This window comes from Pyrgilauda ruficollis, unplaced genomic scaffold (genome assembly GCF_017590135.1).
Source record: "Pyrgilauda ruficollis isolate IOZ18807 unplaced genomic scaffold, ASM1759013v1 scaffold41, whole genome shotgun sequence".
Classification (NCBI taxonomy): domain Eukaryota; kingdom Metazoa; phylum Chordata; class Aves; order Passeriformes; family Passeridae; genus Pyrgilauda; species Pyrgilauda ruficollis.
Window position 1 is genome coordinate 2,995,369 of NW_024525601.1, and position 23,176 is coordinate 3,018,544.

The 23,176-nt window shown below is 39.8% G+C and overlaps 1 protein-coding gene across 1 annotated transcript; it reads right to left on the bottom strand.

Annotated features, from left to right (window-relative positions):
* Positions 1 to 10,492: 10,492 nt before the first annotated feature.
* NAPG (NSF attachment protein gamma) lies at positions 10,493 to 22,899 on the bottom strand. Its single transcript, XM_041477721.1, has 12 exons — positions 22,756 to 22,899; positions 20,631 to 20,698; positions 19,422 to 19,506; positions 18,816 to 18,833; positions 18,236 to 18,266; positions 17,658 to 17,767; positions 17,454 to 17,520; positions 16,716 to 16,786; positions 15,747 to 15,825; positions 15,171 to 15,250; positions 14,458 to 14,587; positions 10,493 to 13,492 (listed from the first exon to the last, which is right to left on the bottom strand). The coding sequence occupies exons 1-12, from the start codon at positions 22,809 to 22,811 to the stop codon at positions 13,343 to 13,345; spliced, it is 945 nt and encodes a 314-aa protein (XP_041333655.1). The 5' UTR covers positions 22,812 to 22,899; the 3' UTR covers positions 10,493 to 13,342.
* Positions 22,900 to 23,176: the final 277 nt, after the last annotated feature.

A 23,176-nucleotide genomic window follows, 5' to 3' on the forward strand; every position in this document is an offset into this window, starting at 1 on the left:
GGTCATTTAACATTGATAAGGACTTCATCAGCTTGGAAATTAGAACCCTAGACTCTAAAAATAATAATAAAAAAGTTCTAACTACACACAAAAAAAGATGCTGAAGATCCTGTACAAGAAAGCAGGCATTGAAAGAGTATAAGGCTGCTGAGAGAAGTCTGTACAAAGGCAGCTTCACGTGTTTCATGTAATCAGAAAGATTTGAAGATCAGTAATGTAACTAAGATTTAAGATGATCAGTGAACATCCAAAGCAATTCTGAATTACAGACTGTAGTGTTGGTCACATGACTAAATTCTTTTGTGCAACTAAACAAAAGTGCTTTAAAGGATTCCTTCCCACCTCAAAATAATTCTCCAGATATTACATGGCTATGAGATACTTTCAGAAGAAAATCTTGTTAAGAGTTGCTTACTGTGAAGGTAACACAGGGCTCTCTGGGGACTCCTCTTTGCAGTGAAATGTAAATGTCTGTTTTCCTGTTAGTGGCGTGCCCACAGCAGAAGCACTGTAGTTTGGATCTGCAGAGCAGGCCTGAGGGCAGCTTCCCAAGCAGATCCTTCTTACCAAACTCTAACTCGTGTAATGAAATGGTTTTGTAGCACATTGTCCAAATCCCTTCCCTTTGAATCTAATGCAGAGAGTACTCTGCAGGTGCATATTAAATATGCTATAACTTCTTACAGGCAATTCAGTCCATGGGACCAGATTCCTTTTGTCTTCAGCCCTTTTCCTTCAGGGGAGATGTGGTGGGGCGGTCATGGAGAAGGACAGAAGATGATGCACAGGACCAGGCTAGAGCTAGATCACTGTAAAATACCCAAATCACACATGACATCAGTGCTAGAACCTTGGTACTGACTGTTTATCCCACTGATGTGTCCCTTCTGTCCCATCCTCTTCACAGGTGTGGACAGGAGGCAATAGGAGTTCTCAGAGATTATTTAAGAACGTTGTCTCCTCAAAGCAAAAAGTTGAAATGATGGCCCTGCTCCAGCCTTTGGCCTCTGCACATTTTTATTTCTCTGGTTCTTATTCACTTCATCCCCACTGCCTCTATTTCCTTGCCCAGACTCCAGCACAGGGTCTTACAGATCACCGACACACTGATGGGTCAGTGTGGCTGAAAATGGGGAGGTCTGCCATCCTTTCCTTGAAGGAGAGTCCCACAGTGGCCCTTCCTAGTGCTGTAACACATCTGAGGGAAGGACGGCAAACCCCAGCTTCCCCTGAAGCCAAGGCTTGCTTCATTTTGGTGGTATAAGGAAGTTCAAGAACAGGACTTTAATTTTTCAAGCTGTCCTATTAAGCCCTAGGGAGCAGTGAAACATGGGCATTAAAATATGTGCATTCATCAGAAACTTTTTTTAACCCTTCAGACTACTAAGCTGCCCTCAGGACCAAATCCATTTGCTCTCCCAACAATCAGCAACATCACTTTATGGGTCAAAATACATCAGTAAATCACAGTTGGAGGCCTTAGACGAAGTCAGATTCCCTAAGAAACACCTAGAAAGGAAGAAAACTATTTTCAAGCTCTCATGGCTGGAATACTTCATAGTTATGTTATAGCTACGGGAAATGCCTCTCTAGGAGGAAAGATTTCAAGCAAAAATTAAAGAGAGGATTTGATTTATAATGGAAAAAAAAATACAACTAACAGGCCAAGTTTTGCTTACCCTGAATAACACTTAGCACCTACACAGGAAAATTCCCACTGACTGTAGTCAGAGCAGATCTGAAGCTTTAAACATGCAGTTTCCCCTTCAGCTGCAGAATAGCAGTGCTTAAAATTAGGTGTCAGACTGGGACATGTCCTTCTGAGGAGAAAGAGGGAAGAAATGGTATGCAGGGAGCCCCAGCTTCCTCCTGGGAAATAACAGCACAAGGGCTTTGGTCATCAAAGGGAAAACTGACTGGGCAGGTCCATTGAACACCTCTGGGAAAAGGGTGAGCACTTGTGACAGTGCTCAAGTGGGTGTTGGAGCTTGTGGCTCCAGGGAACAAGCTTGGGGAAAGCTGTCAGGGACCAGCTGAGCCATAGTGCTCCATGGCTGTTGGGTTTAAGCCAGAACATCTAGGAAAGGGGAAAAGTCTGCACTTTGCTGCAGGCAGAGAGGGCAGGTGACTGCCAGCCTTCTGCTGTCAGGCACATCACAGGGGCAGCTGGCACCACCTCCCTCCCAGGCCAGGAAGGGGAGAGAGGCTGAGCCTGCTATCCCAGGTCACAGTCCTGCCTTGGGTGAACAAGGCCTAAAGGGAGCGAAAGTGTTTGAGCAGGGTCCAGCTCAGCTTGACTGCCTGAAGCTGTATCTGTTCTCCAGTGCGCTGAGCAATGCCAATGTCACGTGCGCTCCGAGAGCAAAGCTGCCATTTATGGCCTCAGCAGCCAAGAAAGCAGACAAACCTGAGCATCTGCATTTGCAATCTCCACTGCTCCATGAAAGACAGGGTCAGACAGAAAACATGTGTTTCATATTTGAAAAACTGAGTGATTTATATTAGGAGAGCAGGACTGGACTGCATGCAAACTCTAGGTTGTTAAAATTTAATTTACTAACCAATTACTATCAGATGCTTGACTTCTTCAGCTGCCCCATATGAGGAATTCAGTTTCTCACAATATTCTGCCTTGATTTCAGGGGCTGAAGAGAAGTGAAATGAAGTGGGTGAGCAAAAGAAAAGGACCAGTCAGTCCCATGAGTTCATACTTTATATCAGAGAAACCACCATAACATTATCTCTCAATTTCTGTGGGTCATCCTTTTTCCATTATTTGCAGCTTTACGTGAAGTAGATGGATTAACCTGAATGGTACATCTCTCACCTCAAAAGAGAAAGTCTGGAGGAGACTGTGTTCCTAGCTGCCCTGTCCTCATTCTGGCTGGATTACTTCTCAAACATCACTCCCAGTTTAAAGCACCTAAAACATTATAAATGCATGTCTCAGAAGATGAAACTAAATGAGCCAGGATAAAAAGTAAAGGCAGAAGCAAGATTATTTCTGATAAGCATCCTTCCTCTTTCATGGGTTATAAGGTACAAGTTGGTTCTCCTGTGCTGCACAGCTTTGGGCTGCAAGTTCACAGAAATTTCTGACCTTGGGGCAGCAATGTGTATATGGTTTTACAATTCTTCTTAACACACTGAAGACACAACAGCAACACTAGCATTGGCTGAACAGTTTTTCTAATGTTCTCCATTAAAATTAATTCCGTTCTTGGTTAGTAAGTCACTCCTGAAATGAACCTGGCTTCCATTTAGTGTGGTGATCAGAGACCAATAACATTTTGAAATCATGGGTGTATTGCCAGCTTCTCTCTCCAATTATGTTATCTCTCCAAAGCTAACTGCATTTTGAGTGGCAGGTTCCCTGGGATTAGGTTTATGTTACTACTCTTGGAATAAAAGAGGAAAATATTTTAAACTGGGGAATAATCAATCCAGTCCAGACTTTAGGATGGAGAATCATTCATATTAAGACATGAAACTCTTAGAATTTTTTTTCCCCAAAAAATACCCGGCAGGTCACAGGCAGCTGGAAAACTCCACCATGGTGTTACACAATTTATGAGATTGTCGTATAAACTAGATAACTAATGTGCTTTGTTTTTCTTTTTCTTTTCTTTTTTTTTTTTTTCTTTTTTTTTTTTTTTTTTTTTTTTTGGAGGATGGGGATAAAAGAAGGAGGCAGGGAGGGTAGGAAGCCAACAAATGTCAGACACCAGGTCTTATGAGTATTTAAATGCCAGCAATTAACAAAGGACTGACTGTAATAGACAGTATATCAGATTTGTGCTAAAGCTTTCAATGCATGATGTTCAGAGGTTTTTCCATATTTCTGAATGCCAGTACTTCAGGTATGTTTATACTTTTCCAGCAGTCTTCATTCAGCGCTAGTTTTGCTAAAGGCAGAATACAAATGCTGTTAGTCTGAGGTTACCCACTCACTGTAACTGAAGACAGCAACATTACTGTCTAGCAGATTTATTCCTACCTGGCATTACAGCTTAGGAACTGTCTAATTAATAGTCTGTTAGACCAACAGAATGAAACATGGTTATTTCTAAGTAACAAACAGAAGGAGAGTAAGCTGGTACAGGATCAGTGAGTGTAACAGGGCCATGACCACAATGTGTGACAATAAATTCTCATGACAGAAGCGAAAAGCTTAACCAAGGCATGTAGCAGAACCAGAAGTGATGATGGAAGGCTAACCAGTCCAGCAATTAGTCTAAACAGCATCAAATTCCTACTTTAAATCCATACTGTAGTAGTATTTAGAGACAAATATTTTTCATATTATGGCACTGTGAGGTTTCTGCATACTATTATGCTGTGGATCCTTCAGCTCTGGAAAATGCTGCATTTCCAGGCAGATTGTCTTTGAGCTTCATGGGGCTGTTTGAGTTATTAACTCAAATAATAATAACTCAAACAGCCCCATGAAGCTCAAAGATAATCTGCCTGGAAATTAATGACCTTGACAAATGGTAGATGTTTTTTCAACCTCCAGCTCATCTGTGGCCTCAATCTCTCTGTCCACCTGTCCCTTCCACTCAGTGCCTTGGCAAGCATGATCCAGCACTTAGAAATCCTGACAGAAGAAGAAAGCGAGTATCTTTCTCCTAAGAGAGGGAATCTGTAGCTGGTAAACACATACAGAAGTCTCAGTCCAGCCTTTGCCTGCCATGGAGGCCTGTCTGAGAGAAAGGGTGGAAAGCCAAAAGTTTGCAATCCTTCAATGCAGGAATTTTGGCCAGTGGGTACAGTTGGCTGCCTCAAGGCAGTGCACCTTGCACAGCTGAGGATCTGCTGTATTCTATTTGTAGGCAAATACATTAACAGAAGAGAGAGAGAGAGAGAGAGATTGAGGGAGAGAGAGAGAAGGAGAGAGAGCTTAACATGCACAGAGAACACTGGACTCCAACTTTTCCCCCACAATGAAGTTCAGGGACATTCAATTGATGATCCAGATCTGAAACTAGAGATCAGAATTTGCTTCTAGCTCTGTGATTGCAATATTGGCTATAAAAGCATCCATAATTATTTTTTTAAAAATCTGCATCACTGAAGGAATAAAAAATAAACGCCATTTCCTTACCTTAGTTACTTGTCCTTTCCTGCAATGATTTTTTAAGGTGCAGATGGATCTGTGCACAGACTATCAGCGTGTTTCATCCTCTCCTGCTGGTTACAAAAGTTTCACCCTTTGATTATTTTAACTTCAGCACAGATGGGATGTGCAGATTCCAGGCTCCTCATGGAACCTCTCATTCCTACCATTGAGACATTTATATTAAAGAGCTCAACCAGCAGTAACAAGATTATAATCAAGAATTGTCCTAGACTTCTGCTCCAAACAATTTGATTAAAGCCTGATTATCAGAGTTTGCCAAAGGTCCACAGGCTGCCAGTCATCCACCCAAAGAAAGCCCAGAACATTTTGAAAGCCATGAAGTAAAACTCACATGGTTGATATGTAATGTGGCATCCCTTAAACAAAGTGAACCATAGGGACAAATATAATATAGAGATTGACAAGGTGAACAAAAATATACCACAGCTGTCTAGGAGCAACTTAAATCTTCATCTGAAGAGAAAATCACTGCCAGATACTTCCAACCATTCATATAGAAATCAGGAATATCGACGTCTTTAAAAACTACTTAGAAATTAAGTTCAGGAAAATCAGGAAGAGAGCCAAAAACAAATAACTACACAAAAATAACTTAGAAGACTGACAAAGACCATAGCATTCCTATTTTAAGCAATTACTTCACATTTGACCCAGCTGTCTCAAAATGGAATAGTTCTGTATCATATGGCATGTGCTATATTAGTGAGCCACACCACTAACTTAACTTCTTTAAGTTAACTTGAAGAAGTATGAATTCCACACTCAAAAGAAAAAGAGTTTGGTGACAAATGACAGCCCCTAAAAATCTGCTCCAGGGTGGAAAAATAGTTTGTACATTTGAAATTCAAGACTCCATTTTATCTACCACAACTTTCAACAGGGGCATGGCCTAAATCTAATGATTTTGTGTCATATTCACACATTATTTACATTTGGTCAAAGATAAAATGGAAAACAGTAATAAAATGCCAGCCTTTCTGCCACTAACACAGCACATCCTGGATTCCTGACAAAGACCATAAGTTTTACCATCTGTTCCAGATCCATGATAGTAGATTACTTCTAATGAGAAACTACTGTTTCTCTTCAGTGGATGCAAACCAAGTTTGACACTTTTAAATTAAAAAGTAAAGATTTTAATAAGATGCTGAGAATCCAACAAAAAAATGGTCAAAAGGGTGAAAATTTACTGGAATATCCACCTGAAGCAAAGGTTTGGTTTCTCTTCAGCCCAAAAAAAAAAAAAAAAAAAAAAAAAAAAATTAAAAACCCCAAAAACAAAACAACCATCAACCCAAAAACAAAACAACCATCAATCCACTGCAAAAGTGACATACAGCAAAGCCTTCAAGGAACACTCCTTCTCCTGCAGCAAAGACAAAATGCACACAACTAAAAAGGAAAGGAAACAATGCAGCTAACAGGACACCCTTTATTGCACTCTCTTCAGTTGCTGTGCCTCTGGAAACTCTACTGAATAAATGCATTAGAACAGGATAAATTTGATATTAATTGAAGGGACATCATACAAAATGCTTTCCCCTGCTGTTTTGCATCAGATTTATGCTCAAACTACCTTCAAGTGTCTGATAAAAATGGCAACTTCTGTGATTTACACAAGCTATCAGATGTGTTATTCATGCTGTTCTGTTATATAAAACAACGTATTATGTCTCCAGCTGTTCCTTCACCCTTCTTCTATGATCAGGAAATAATAAGAGGGCAGAAGTACTCAGCACTGGACCGGAATCCTCCTTGGTTTCCTCTCTCTAAGTTCACTCCTTTCCATCACACATTGCCTCCTAGTCTCTTTCTATGCTTCAGTCATAGTGAATGTATTGATTAATATCTCTCATATTCTGGTTCATAAAGATCAAAGTCCTAGTAGCAGCAGTATCTATATTTAATTAATTATCTATTAGCCTTTTTTTTATTATTATTATAGCAATACAATACTACACATAGTCATCAGTGGAATTATCCACAATACAAACTCAGAAAGAGAAAATCCAACAGGCACTATTCCAGAAATAACCTGAAAAAAATTACTCTGAATTCCCCTCTCCTACTTTTTTAACAAACTATTTATTTCAAAGCCCAGTGAAGTGATCACAGATGCGGAGTGTTTTCACATATCTGTTTCCTGCAAAACAGATACACAGAAATTTATCCTGGAAACAGAAACCTCCCCGAAAGTGTTGAAGCAATTAATGTATAGCCCAAATTACAGTGAATTTCAAGTCATCCCATTACTGCACTTCAGTCTTGTGAAGAAACACTACTTCTGAAATAGGGTTTCTGATTTAGATATCCATGACCTTCTAAAACAAAAATTATCATGTTATAAATTCCAGTAGGGATATGCATAAAGCATGTGTGTCCATTCAGGCTGCTACTTGCACTTACTTCCTTGGTTGCATGTCATTAATACCAGATTTTGTTTGGCCATGAGGTGTGCTCCTGTTCCAAGGTGTGAACTTTTCCAATCATGGCATCTCCAGGGAAAAAAGAGGTAGCAAAACCACACAGATGTGAAGCCATATGACAGCCTATTCATGAAGAGATCACAAGTAGCTCTGTGTTAGCACACCCAGGACCAAAAAGTGACTAGTATGTGCAGTCACATGCATAGTTTCACTCTTGATTTCTCCCTGTCCCCATCTCAGTCACAAGAGATCTGCTCCCTAATGGCTGCAGGATGACAAATACAGAAAAAGAACTATTTGACTCTCAGATTGCATACTAACATGCACGAGCTACAAAGGGGAAAAAAACTCCTCCTATTAGAGAATATTAAGATCTAAAGGGAAAAAAACCCAAAAAACAAAAACCTGAATCAACAGAAAACAAGGGTGCTTTCTTTCACTTTCCAATGTTTCTCATCAGCACAGCCTTTCACCAAACTCATGCCTTGCATCAGGATCAGACTGAAGTATTTCAAAGTGGTGAGAAATAACTCTTTGATGCTGTTTCAAAGAAAATGGCTTCTCAGGAATTCCCACAAGGTGCAGAATCTGGTAAGTCTGGGAAGAAAAACATTAAGGCAGTAGCAGAAGTTACCAGATCATGTCTTACTTAAAGGAGAATTTTAAAATATACCCCTCTTTCTGCAGCTCTGTTACTAAATCTTTACAATATTTTTCTCAGTCAGTGCTGTTACACAGCTACCTTAGCCCCCCAATTCCACCCAGCTTTAATCACTCACTCCTTACACACCCAACCTGTGCTCTGGACTCCAGTGCAGCTGAGGGGATCCTCATTCTTCCTCCAGTCATTCGGCCTGGAAAATCATACATTGACACAAAAGCGGAGCCAGAAAATAATTGGCACCCATAAAACAGAGGGGGTACCATAGGTCTTTACACTTCATGAATTCTCTGCTCTATTCTTACCAACACAATTACTCTGGGACATTTGTTGAGCAGTCCAGCACAGCAAGCATTGGCTAGAAAGTTGTCAGCTACACACACAAAGAAGTCCCTGTCTGCAGCTACAGTTTTATCTTTCATTCCTGAATTCCAGTCAGTGACAGGCAAAGGATGTAATGTGTCTGTGTTCAGACTGCCTCACATGGCACACAGCAGCAGAACCTCTCCCCAGCATGCAGAGTAGTCGTGCCAGTCCTCACCCTTCCCTCCCTGCCCCTGTGGATGAATCAGGAAGTGGCATATTTTTTTTAAGCAAACTCCTTTCAGCAAATTACAGCAGGAGCTCTCTGTTCCAGCTATCAACACGCCATTGCCTGATGACCAGCTTCCTCACTCCTTCCATTTTGTTAATTTCCCTGCCTCCTACACTTGTTGATGTCTGTGCACGAGACATTTCATAAAATCTTGTGGCTGCACCAAGACTGCCAGTTGAAGCAGAATCAGCCAGCCCTGGAGCTGAAAATTTCTTTTAACAGGTTATGGTGCACACTGGCTACTGTTTTATTTGCCCACGCACCCACTATCCATAACCTGGCTCTTAATTTCCCAGGCCCATATTCTAACAAGTGAAAACACAACAGCCTAAGCTGTCTTCCTAAGTTGACTTCTAGGACTTTGGGCAGGTGTTTCAAGCCACAACAAGCAGCAGCAAGGGCAGGTCCTTGTGTGGATATTTCTAACCAAACCAATACTCCAGCTGATCATATTTAAAGGCAGAAGCTGTTCTGGACACGGAGCAGAGGCTCCCGGCAGTGGAGGAAACGCCCGTGCCAGCTCTGCGGCACCATCTAGCGCTAAGAGGGAATAGCGCTCTTGGGATAGATAACACATACACGGCGCGTTGCGCAGAGCTCAGAAACAACGCAAAATAAAGGCACGCAAATACAAATCGAAAACAAGCAAGACAACTACTGTTACCCCATTTTCACTGTGCACATGCTGGGACCCGCTTCTATCACTCCAGGACTGGAACATTTCTGTGGCACAGTCCACACTGGTTGCACACCACTGAAGATGCTCGCAGCGTGCACTGCGGAGTCCAGCCACACTCCTCACCCCTATTCCCACTGGACTCAGCAGATGAATCACAACAGCCACATGTTCTGGAAATGTACGTGCAGCCTTGCAGCTGCCTCTCCGCTCCTGTTCCAGGCTGACAGCCACGCTGGAAATCACGGCAGAAGGGCAACGGCAGCGGCTCTGAAACAAAGATCCGCCAGCCCTGCGGAAGGCGGTCAGAGACAGCACTCGTGCACATCCTCCCCAACAGGCAGAGGAAGAGAAGAGCCCAGCTCCTGGGCATGCTGGCCTCTACAGACCATTAACTCAAGAGATTCATGGCCCTGCTCAGACTCAAACCACAGATCCCAAGTGGTTCCCTTCTGCTCTCTAAAGTTACATCTACTTCCTCCAATTTTATTACCACTACTAGTCATAGAGGTTGGGGTCGCTTCTTTTTTCCATTTCCTGCATCCAAAAAGTTCACTACTTATTATAAATCTAGATGACATGCTTTTTTTTTTTTTCTCCCGAGAGCAGCTTAGTTCTTTTAATTTTATACAGCTGCATATTTGCAGTATCTAAGGAACAATTCCCGCTACACTGGTAGAACTTCAGTGCCAGATTCTTCAACTTTCAAATATTCCAGCAAGTTTCAGTTTAAAATAGTAGAAAAGGTGATTTTTCTACTATTATGAAGTCTCCAAAGAGTTACAGAATTCTCATCCTTAAGTTGTGTGAAATCTAGTTGTTTCTCATACTCCTATTAATTTCAACTCTCCAATGATTCCAATCTTTTATTCTCGTGACAAAAAATCATCACTCTGAAAATCTATCCCAGTGACAAATTAAATATAATTAACATTAATTTTCAAATGGTGGCCCTCAGCAGGACCTGATCAACAACAGAGAAAGCTACCACATATGCATTAATTTCAAGTTTTATTCTTCATGTTGGTGAAACACACAGCCTCAAGAGGCAGCATCTGTAGAGCTGTTGCAAACACATTTTGTACTCTATTACACCACAGATTTGGGAAAAGAACAAGTAAAGCACAGGTTTCACACTGCACTTGATCATCTGACTATTAAGTTACAGATAATTTAGAAATCTTCTGATTTTACATAAACATTGCATTGGCCATTGCTCAGCCTCCATGCACAATTTATTTTTTTTATTACAGTCAACACTGCTTTTGGAAACGCTCTTGCTGTAAATGTTATATTTTCCATTTTAGATCACTTAAATGGTATTTACATAAGTGTGCAAATTGCTTTGAAAGATAGAAACAAACACTAACACATAATATACAGACAGTTTCTTCTATAGTTAAACATTTACTAAAAGGCAGTTAACATTCCTAACACACTTTCACTGTCTAAAATAGGAGAATAAGTTATATAAAATAGACCATCTTATTTTCAGATGCTTCCATTTCTGCAGATTTGGTCTTTGCAGCAACATTGCAATTAAAGATTAAGATTCTACTACTAAGAATCAGAAATGCCAATTCAATGGCAGCTTAACATGTCTAGTACCAGTCACTTTTGTCCCAGATTTTCCACACTTGGCACAGAACAAAGAAACAACTTGAGGAGGGAGGAAGACAGTTTTGCGCATCTATTTTTTTTTTTTTTTTGCCATATGGAAAGTATGTCTTAAAAATGCAACAAAAATTTTAAATTTTCTTTAAAGGACCTGTTAGTGTTACAAGCACAGTTTAAATAAATCTGAAAATTCTTCCACAGAAGCACACACAGTTCCATTTTCTTATGCACCTCATCATTTCAGATACACACCGCTGTTCACACACACAAAAAGCAGACTCCTTGGGCTCACACAATAAAGCTGATGTCAGAACTAGAAGGAGCTGGAAATGCTTAAAGAAAATCACTTAGTGTCCCCTGAGTTCCTACATGTGCATTTCTTTCTACCTGTGATAAAGACTCTCCATAGTAAGTGTTATGTTCAACTTGATTTGAATCCAGAAGGCAGAAGTTAAACTCCAGTTAACCTAAAGTGAGTTCCTCCAACAGCAAAGAGAGTTCTAGAATTCTAGTTCTAGAAGAGTTCTATAATTCTAGGAAAGTCTTCAAAACCAGCTTTCATGCATAGCTGCAAGCATTCTCAGAGAGAAGCAATTCACTTCCTAAAATTTCATAGAGCCAAAACTTTTATATGTGTCATCAATAACAAAGGGAAATTACTCATCCGATAGTGAACACCTACAGGTGCATCTTACATAGCTTTAAAACTCATGGTTATTATTACACAAGACAAAGACACAAAACTGGTTTTTGAACATCCATTAAATTGAATAATGAGATCTTCTAATGTGGCAGGAAATGATGCTGCAGTTTGTGCTCCTACCTCAATGTTACTGAGTGCTATTCACCCCAAGGAAAATGAGCATTAGCCCTCTAAAATTTGAATCTTCATCACAATTACACCTGACACAATTTTGTCACACATATGCTTGATATTTTTGATGACATCCAATTCCTTAATATGGCAGAAACCATCCCAACACTATAGACTGTGCTTTTGGTCTCTTGTTTACAGAGCTTTGAGCATCACATACAAATCCCTGTTGGATTTCAAGTGATGTCACCCTAGTGCAGAGGTTGCTTAGGTCCTGATGAAAAAATAAGCCACAGGTGCAACTTCTAGACTCGACAACTTTTAAGCATAAAACAGTGAAACAAATTCAGGACACTAAAGAAGTTGGTAAAACACATGATGACTTGAAACCAAATAGAAACGGGATGCATTAAAATTTGGTTACCTTGGATTCTAAGCAAGTTTGAAAAATGCCATTTATAGGAGATATCTGTTCAATGCTTTGAAAATATGAAAGAATCAAATGTCTTCGTAGACTAGCATACTGATAAGCAAATAAATACCTAGGACACTTATGAACTCAAACATATCACTGAAACATTCCACCTAAGTTTTTGTTAAACATTCGTCTTCAGAAGTTTATATTCAGTGCACATGACCTGCTAACTTCAGTTTCTTTTTTGGTTATGGTATGCTTCAAAAACACCGCTAAGAATGGGTGTTCACTCCTTCCTTTTCTAAGGTGTACATTACAAACACTATGGATACATTTATTTCCAAGTACTTCAGGTCAATAAATTTCTTATGAGGAAAGGCAGATGTGTATTTTTAAGCGTGCAAGATAGCTTCAAACTAGTTGACTTAGTGTTTTTCACACTCATGTGGATACTGTAAAAATAAGGTATTAAAATAATATTCCCCAGTGCAGTAAAAAATGTTGAAAAAAAACAATGCTCCCCCTAGTGCTTACACAAGTAAAAATCCTGCCTGGCACAGTCTGCTTTAAATGGTCTTAAAAGGAGATAAACAGCCAGATAAATGACCATACATTTCAGTCTGAAGACAACTGCAAACACCTTACTGGGACCAAAAGTGTCAGCTGTTGAAATCCAGCATTTAAAATTTTGTACTACTCCCCCTCCAGTGCTTCTGAAGTTTTGGTTTCTTTTAAACTGTGCTTTTAGTAAAACTCTCCTCAATTTTTTTCCCGTCAGCTGAAGGCAGGGCCCTAAGGAAGCTCCTGCCAGGTAAGAGATGAAGTCCAGTTTCAAGATGATGGGTACAATCATGCTTTTTCTCCTGCATTGCACCCAGAAGCTGCCAAGTTAATATTAGGATTCCCATATCACAATTGCAATGAAGCTCTGGTAAATCTGGTACCTTTGGATATGCTCAGCATCACAAGTCAGTCAGATATGACAACCTAGTCTGTAGCTAGCATAGTCCACCAGAATATTCATCCTCTTCCTCATCAGCATGGGAGCCCACTGCAGCTGGTCCTCTGGCTTTGTCTTGGGCAGCATTTGGTGATTTCTTCTTCATTCCACCTCCTGGGACCACCAAGGTAAGACCAAGCTTGGCATACTGACAATAACAAGGCAAGTTTAATTTCTGTACTATCATAGAATTGGCTGATGCTCACAATAAGCAAGCAGGAAACATTCAGTACAAAAATAGAGGGATGATGTTCTCAGCTTGGAATAAAAATAACATTGGTCCATTTTTCTCTCTCTCAAATACTCTGAGAATGGGATATGACATCTGTATTGATGCTGCTTATTATCAAATAAATTGGCCACATAGCTCCTCTGGTTCAAGCTTCATGTAGAAAAGAAGTAATTCCAGTATGTAGCTTTTCACACATTATCTAGTATTAGATCATGCAAACAGTTTTACAAGTGTTGTTCAGCAAGACTAGTAACTTAATTTTTAGTATTCAATGAAGTGAAATTAGCCAATATTGCTATAAGATTTGGCAGGGATGGATGTTTCCATTACTTCACACTTTCTTATCTTACACTTCCTACAATTTACAAATTCAATTAAATACAAAATGGTGGGGAAAGAGACACAACTATTTGCTCCAAATTCAAAATCTATCAGGAATGAGTACCTTATTCAAGAATAAGCAATGGAAAAAAAAAATTCAATGATGCCATCCTGCAGGCATCCTGCTCTGTTCATGTTTATGCACATTTATCTGCTGCATGGTATTTCTGAGAAAAAGCAGAAGCAGCAAACTGTTCTTGCCCTTAGGGAAGCAAGCACAAGAGGACTGAATTTTGGTCAACTCATTAAAAAAAAATTAAGCAAATCCTTAACAAGCTGTTCTTTCAACTAACCCTTTGCACCATCTGAAAGGCAGGCAGCACCATCACTGGGAGGCAAAGTAAAAGAATGCAGGAAGCTCACAGCCAAAGGGAAGCATGACAGGAAGTCACAATAAATACAAAGACTGTGCTCTTATTTGTCTCTACTAGGAAAAAATCCCCATCCTCTTAATGTGAAAAAAACAAAAAAGCCCCCAGTCACAGGATCTGTCTACTTACATCATTATCCATGTATTTGAAGAGTGGAGAATTACAGACTTCAGAAACTTGATCCTGATCTTGCTGATCATACCCTTCTAAAAGTTGCTCCAGTGCTGCACAGTCTTCACTTCCATTAAATCCTGGTATACTGAAGGAAATTAAGAGTTTATTTCTTCAGGTATATGAATCATATCCATAAAAATTAAACTTTAAGTAATATTAGTTTGCACGCTGCAAATAAGACCACAAGCATAATCAAGATGAAACAAGAATATTTGATTTTTAATTTTTTTTTCCTGCTTAGTCAATAAACTCTTTCTCCACTTCACATACAGAAAAATTCTGTCATGAGTTTCTGTACATAAAACTAGAGATTTGAAAAACACAAGCAAGATGTTTAAAGACTGACATTGAAAGATTATTTTTAAAGGTAAAGTATTACAATTTAACTTATACATATGTTCAGTTCACTAAAAAGACAGTTTAAGTAAAAATATGTTGTTTTGAGATTTTGCTACTGAAATTCCAATGAAAGTTGAAATTAAGAACTACAGCTAAATTTGTTATGTGTAAGAAAGATTCCTGATAGCCATACACAAGGGAACATTATTATTGCACTGTAAGTCAACAGAAATGCAGGTTAAAAATTTATGAAAGGAAAATGTCAAGCAAGATACATCTACACAAGTGAAACATTCAGTTTAAAATCATAGGACACAAAGTAGACTTACCTGTAGCTTTCCCTCACACATCTTTCTGCAGCAACATAGTCATTTCTATGAAGATGAACTAAGACTTGAGCAATAGTTTTCTAAACAAAAAAAAAAAGTAAGAATTATGATTCTTTAGAAATTAACAAAAAATATGACAAAAATAGTAGACTGTTAATATCTAGTACAAGAAAGGTCATTACAATCCACAATCATCCTAAGATACTGACACAAGTGAGTCAGAACAATCTAGAGAAAAAGTAGAAAGCCATCTTCTCAGCTGGCATGAAATAGGTTATCTCCTGTAACATTTTAATGGATTGCCGTCCCAAGTAACAGTTTTTGTAGTTTGTTTTTTTGATAACATCTTCATTTTTTATGTGTTGTTTACTTTTGACAGCTCCTGTAGATAATAGCATCTTATCTTACAACTTAAAAAGCACAGCTGAAGTTTGGGGAAACACCACTACCACAAGTTCTCATCATTCAGCAAGAAACTTATCACTGAATCAAGAGGTGCCCATCATCTGTCAGATGTCAGTAACAACAAAAATAAGAAAACTGAAATGTATTATCAGAAGGTGTCTGTTAGTTTACCTTATAGCAAGTGGGGTAGTTTTCAATTTCCTTATAAATACTTTTTTCCTTTTGAAGAGACAGTGCAGCCTCATCTAATCTAAAAACCAAAAAAACAGGAGTAAGTGCCAGGAATACAACACAATGAACCCAAGGCCAATTACAAAATGTTTAATTAATACAGTGGCAAGTCTACTCAAATAAACAGCATCGTAACTAAAAATCAGCAGCAGATTTTACTAACAGATAAGGTAAATATATAGTCAGTAATTCCTTTTGTCTACGTTCTAAGAACATCTCTAGTATTTATTCAGAGAAACCTTGGTTTTTGTAACATTGTACAAGACAAATGCTTTGTTATATACACTAACATATTTCTTTGTGTCCTGGGGTTACAGTAAGTAATATTAATACTATCAATAATCAGTAAGTCTGATATCCACAAACTAGCAATATCGTTCTTAAAAGAGCTAAATGTTTCAGTGAAGCAAGTCTAAGATGAACTGAAGGTTAAGTTTGGTGTAAGTAATTTACAATTAAACTTGTCTCACTGAGACTCCAAGATTCACTCTTGTTTAAGAAGTCCAGAATCAGACTGCTGCAGATTTCATTCTTCAGGTCAGTCCTAATTCCTCTGTTTTATATCCCACAGCTATAGAAGATTTTCAAGTACTTTCTACATATTAATGTTGGGGAAAAAAAACCAAAACAAAAAATCCTCAAGTAGTTTAAGAATTAATGAAAACTGGTGTTTTCACTGAGCAAAAGTCTTTCAGCTCACAATCTCCCATCCCAGAACAGAAAATCAGATGGTTCCTGGATGAACATGGCACATCCCACAGAAACTGGACCTTAGTTTGAAGCGAGTCTCAAGTAAGAACTAACAGCACATAAAGAAATCAAACAACACCAAGACAAAAAGAAACCACAATCAAAATAACATTTTAAGATTGAATTACATTAGAAGAACAAAAAGGGATAAAGCTATACCTGCGTCCTCTGACCAGAAGTCTTGATGCCTTCCCTAGCATTTCTAACGCCTGCCGTAAACGTTCTTCATTCTAGCGGAAAGAAAAAAAAGAAAAATCAGACATTCTTATTTCATTTGCACAGAATTAAGACCCCTAGACCCTAATCTAAGTGTCCTGTAACTTAGAACAACTGTTAGCTATTAGATCAGCAGCTCACACACTCAAGGGAAATATGAAGTGTATTGGTGCTCCCGAGTTCCACAGCCAGCTCCTGTATGGATCTGCTCAGTAGAGGAATGTCAATGCAAATTTACTAATCTGAAAACCACGTGATAACTGACAATAGAAAAGTACATCAAAGCCACTTGTAAAAAGGCAAATCACTGTCTCATGTAATGGGTGGAACACCAAGCAAAATATTTTCTTCTGTGCCTTCAGGGTTTTCAAATTATTATGGGTTCCAGTACTCAAGAGCAGATATGTTCTCTACCCTCTGTTCTGCCCAACAAGAGCCAGAACACTTGAACAACAAAATTCAGATTCTGTCAAGTCCTAAACTGAGAAAAAGGCAAAGTAAACTGACTCCTAACTTTTGTCATCTCTTTCTCTATAGCATGAAAAGCCTTTAGCTTCATTACTCAGCCACTGATGTAAAATAAAGGAAACATGATTTAAAACCTCATCTTAAGCTTCTTTTTTACAGCTAAAAGAAGAAAACCCAACAAGCTAAAAACATGGACAAAAATCCCCCACTTACTTCAAACACCGATGCTGCTTGCTGATAGAGCTGCACAGCCTTCTCTGGACTCACATTTTCTATTAACCTGTAATAAACATCAATACTTTCTCTTCAGATGAAAGGAAAATATTTTTTACCTGAAAGCATGAACAAGACATAAAAGAAAACCACAGACATACCCATGCCCTGCATAGATTCTAGCCACCAATAAGTCAGACTCACTTTCCAGCCCGTTCCAGTGCAATGGCTGCTGTGTCTGGTGTCCCATTCTCCAGGTACATCATACTGGCTTTCTCGATCAGCTGAACTGCTTCAGGGAGCCTCTGCATCTCCTACAAGACAACAGCCACAGGAACACTGCTGTCAGGAAAGGAACTGATGTGCAAAGACACAAATCAAAGCAAATTGCAATAACTTATTTATTAAGACTCTAGTTTTTATTTACAAACTTGTAGGGCTAATGAAAGTTGCCCACCAACTCCCTAAAATTCACTTTTAAGTACTGAACTTTCCTGTAAGTCATGAATTTGTGGTAGTTTAGAGTAAAAGCAGCACCACTCTTATGTTACCCTCTGACATGAGGAACTCTTCTTTCCTTCTACAAAAGGAAAACTATTTTTCCCCCCAAATACAAATGCTGCTTTCCTAATCTTCTGAAGTCAGAGGTGGGGACTATGAGTCAACAAAAAATTTTCACTTGAATATGCAATTTGCTTACAAGTATTTGTAAAATAGTACAGTGCACAATATTCGTCATTATAAAATAGAAATTAGAAATAAAAACTAGTAAATGAGAATACCTTTAGCATCATGCCAGCTTGTTCATAAGCTCTGCAGAGAAAAAAAATGTACAGTTTGGTCAGAGATGGTGTATTACAGCAAGCTGTAGTTATGAAGCAAAAGTGAACATGCACTAACTATCTAACATCTTCACTGTTAATATTTAATGCTTTGAAGATGTTTTAAGTGTTCTATTTAATGATGCAGCACACGTGTAACTTTATCTTCCACAAAATTCAACGACACTTCCCAGTAATAATCTATTCTAACCCAATCCCCAGGCAATATTTGGATTATTGTCATCTCTGAAGTACTCTTTAATTAAAAATTTCTTAATTAGCTCAGCAGTGCAGAACTTCAAAATTACGAGAAGCTCATCTAAGAAAAAATATGTGCTATAAAAGGTGCTGAAGAATGCCAAAATCATAATTTCTTCAGGTAGCTATTACATGTTTTCAAACTTTCCTAGATCACACTTCCATTGAACTAATCATGAAGCAGCAAAATGACTTGAATCAAAACACTTACTCTAAGATCAAAATGTACTTGTACTGTATATTAAAAAATCTGTTTCAGATTACTTAGCATGTCTGTACTTACTTGGCAGCATGAAAGAGACTAGACATGAAATTGTTGAAGTCAAGGACAAAAGCCACAAAAATATAATGCAGGAAAAATACTAATGTACAAAATCTTACACAACTACTAATTTCAAAGCAAGGAACCCCATAGTGGCAAATCGAACCTACTACAACTACAGGCAACTTGTCAAAAATAAATAATTCTAAGGACAGAATAAATACAATATACCAATATATAGCTACATAAAAAGTTGTAAAAAGCACACTTACTTAAAATATGTTCCTGCTTATTAAGTAGTACCACAAGTACTGTAATAATGCCAGAGCTTCATTTAGTTTATACTATGCATTAGTAGATAATAAAAACCAATTATATTTCTGAAGCAGTACCTAGGTATCTGAGGCACCTATCAGCTGTTACTTGGGACAACACTAACTTTCTCACCAACAGTTCTTTAGTTTTCTCACTCAGAGCACACAGAACACACTTTTAAAAAGCAATTCTGTTACACTGACAAAATGTGCAAGTATATTAAATAACCTGCTACCAACCCCCACTACTCCAATCTAAGTAGCAACTAGTCAGCTTCTTGGAAAGAAAGAATCTCAGTCAATGAAAAGATACGCTTTATTGTTTTCATGTGCCTCAGCTTCCCGTAAACAGGCTTCCCTTGCCTGGTCAAACTGCTTGGCATTCTTAAAAGCAACAGCTGCAAAAAAGCAAATAAAGATTTTATTTACAACTTGACACTGTCTTCTTTTTTACCACTGCTGCTCAAGAGTTTAGCTACCTAAAGATGCAAACAGGCTCTTTACATGCATGGTTACAGTTTACCAAGGTCTTCCCAAAAATCCCAGACAATTCTCCTTGTTTCATTAGTTACTTAGTTACCATTAAAGACATTTATTATCAACACCACTTCCGTACCACCTCAGTATCATACACAGCTCTCAATGTGTTTAGCTGGACTTTGAGAGTCACTCATGCTATATTTTAATTACAGAAATGGAGGAATGCACATTTATATAATTTTAATCATTAGGAATTAAACTAAGTCAGAAATGTGCCACCAACAAAGCACACCCATAACTTTGTCAGCACAATCATTTGAGGATATTTCTATCTTGTTTAACTAATAAAATATAAAGTAAGAGTTAGAATAAATTTCAATTTATAAATGCTCCAGTTGTTCTTCCAAGTTTGTATTTCTGTATTCAGTCTTAGGTGTATAAGTAGGAATGCTGAGAGTAGGAAGCCAAAAGATCATGACAAATTACTGCCATGAGAAAGAAGCAAATGCTTAAGAACAAAAAGAAATCAACAAGTAAGGATTTTATATTCAGTATGTCACTTGGCAGTGGAAAAAGGGAGGAACGAGACCTTACTGTGCCTGAAAAAAAACCCCAAGCCGGCAGCATTCACCTTACTGAGACAGTCTTTGACAGGACATATTTCATAAGATGATGATAAAGCAAAATTTTAAAACCAGCCTGAACGTCTGTTGTTTTGTAGATAAAGTCACAGGATTTGGGGGTGGACAAGTGAAAGAAGGAAAGAAAGCTTTATTTTTGTCACATACAGCAATATAAAAAATAGAAGTTGTAGCTTGAAAAAAAAATGGTTTTGGTTTTGGAGACTGTTCTAGATCTCCATGAACAACCTGAAATTTATTTTACAGTGCTACCAAGATGATTTTTTGTTGTTTCATCTTACATTTAATCTTCATAACAGTTTAACTTACACAGTAATGCAGTAAAAATACATAAAACATTGTAAGGGACTAAGCTTGAGGAATACTTTGAAATATATATGGCCATATTTAGTGCCACATACCTGCCTTCCCATATTCAGTAGCTGCACTGTCATAATCTGGTTTCCACTTTAAAAATCCAGTTTTCAGGCTAAAACACAAGAAACAATTAGTAAAGATTTTATGTATAACCATCAAGGCACTTCAGATACATTTCAAACTTTAGAATAGCCCTGGAAATGAGCAATTACCAGTGTGCCAATACTATGGTGGCATCGCTACCATAAAAACAAATGCCAGCACTGTTAAGAATTGCATAAAGCACTGCAATTATCTCCCACAGTTACAAACCTCACCCTAACACGCTTCTACTGCTCCCATAGTCTTCCCAAGTCCATCTTCTCAGCAGTAAGAAGTCAGCAGAAGAAAAATACTTCCTCCTACACCAACACGGTGTAGGAATCTCCTGATTTCTAATATCATGACACCTGACAGTATTTTTTTTTCACACACCAGGAAGTTTCCAGCATTCCTCTACAGGATTAGTTTTTTTTGCTTCTGAGAATTATCAAAGACTCTCCAATGCATACACAAATAAAAGAATTTAGTTACCAACACAAAGACTCACATGTCATTTGTATGTCTAAAATAGATCACGACACTAAAAGGTGCCACACATGGGCATAAATACATAGGGAAAAATGAACATGGGAAAATTAGATGAGTCATCAGGCAATTTGGAATTCAATATGCTGACATTCTCATTTTTAAAAGAAATCAAAATTTTACCGTAACTTTACAGTCTGCTTGCATATTTGTATATAGGCCAACACATCATATGCAATACATTCTTTACTCGGCAAAACAGATGTATATGGATACTAAGGTGATCTTGTTGTCTTACTTGGATGACGACCAGAGTGTGTAACTCTAACACAAGCCTTTGTGTTGTGTTATTTTTATCACAGTCAGAGTCCCAAACACATCAAGCTGAAATACACAATGCACTCAATCTACACACAATTTGAGGTCTCAGTGCCTTTTATTTCAAGTGCTCTCCAGATAAGCTTAAAATTAATTCTGCTGGAGGGCACTTTCAGTCAAGTAACTTGAGTAACATATGCTGGCTTTTTTCGATTTCAAAGTTTTCCCTCTATGCCAATTTATACATTTGATCCATTATTTCCAGAGGGCATGTCACTACTCTTACTAGAACTATGGCATCCTTGGACTAGTCAGCCCTATTACATCTATACCGTACTCTGCGCAATTCAACAAAATAGCTATATTCAGTGTTAAAATACACAGTAACAGACTCTCATAGTTATTAAGCTCTCCAAGATAAACGTAAGTACAGGTCTTTGAAGCCTCTGAGAAGCACCAATCACACATTTCTCATGGACAGGAAACACACACCACTTCAGCAAAGTCAAGTTCTTTTATCTAACAGAATCTCCATAACTCTTTTCTCCCACTTGTCTCTAGCCTTAAGATGTGTCAGGGGAGGTTTAGGATGGACATTTGGAAGAAATTCTTCACATAAAGGGTTATTAGACATTGGAATGGGCTGCCCAGAGATGATACAGTCACCATCCCCAGAGTTGTTTAAGGAAAGACTGGATGTGGCACTCAGTGCTCTGGTCTAGTTGACAGAGTGGTGTTGTGTCACAGGTTGGATTCGATCGTGTCAGAAATCTTTTCCGACCTAACTAATTCTGTGACTTGTCTTCCTCCCACTAACTTTAGCAGAAGGGCAGAAGTGACAGCCCTCACTCTGCCGTCAGGAGCAATGGAGGCCACAAGGCCCTGAAGGAAACTGCTCAGGCTCCAGGCCTCTGAGCCGCCCCGCCTCACCGACCCCACTGTTTAGTCTTAGGGCCGCTTTATTGTCCCTGTTCGGGGCAGCAGGCCCTCTACAGCACCCAGCCCCGTAGGGAGGCTCCCCTCAGGCAGAGGAGGGGCCGAGCAGCCAAGCCGCCCACTCCCGCCGCGCCGGCCCCCCGCGGCCCCGCCACCTCCCTCCCCTTCTCCCGATGAGCGGCCTCCTGGCGCATGGAGTCTCCTCAGCCCCTCTGCCAGGCCAGGAGGAGACACGCCGCCTCCATGGGGCAGGAGCGCCGGGCGGCCCGGACGGCGCGGGTGCCGAGCTGGCAGCCGCTCGCCAGCTCCCCCCAGCCCGCATCCTCCGCCCAGCTGCCCTCTGCTCACTATTTCTCCGCCTTCGCAATGTGCTCCAGCGCCTCGTTAATCTTCTGCGCCGCCATCTCTCCAGCGCGGCGGGCCGGGCTCGGCCACGCTCCTCCGCCTCCCTGCGCTGCGGCTACGGAACGGCGCAGGGATCACGGGCACCGGGAGGAGCGGCCCGGGCCCCGCCTGCTCCCCGCGCCTGCGCCTGGGCCGCGGCCGTAGTGCCCCGAGTGCTGGGAGTCTCCCGAGGGCCCGGAGAGCCCCGAGTGCCGGGAGTGCCCCGAGTGCCGGGAGTGCCCCGAGAGCCCGGAGTGCCGGGAGTGCCCCGAGGGCCCGGAGAGCCCCGAGTGCGCGGAGCCGCCGGCGGGGCCTGTGCGGGCAGGGGTGTCCAGCGCTGGGCTGTGGCCCGCTCCGGGGACGCCGGGCTCCTCCCGACGTGTGC

What these genes read in the sequence shown, in the direction of transcription:
- NAPG (XM_041477721.1), bottom strand. Translation starts at nt 22,811, where the DNA reads ATGGCGGCGCAGAAGATTAACGAGGCGCTGGAGCACATTGCGAAGGCG. An exon ending in TACTGAATATGGGAAGGCAG is followed by an intron (nt 19,507 to 20,630) that starts GTATGTGGCACT and finishes GCTTTTTTGCAG; the next exon opens with CTGTTGCTTTTAAGAATGCC. An exon ending in TGTGTGAGGGAAAGCTACAG is followed by an intron (nt 14,588 to 15,170) that starts GTAAGTCTACTT and finishes AATTTCCTTCAG; the next exon opens with TATACCAGGATTTAATGGAA.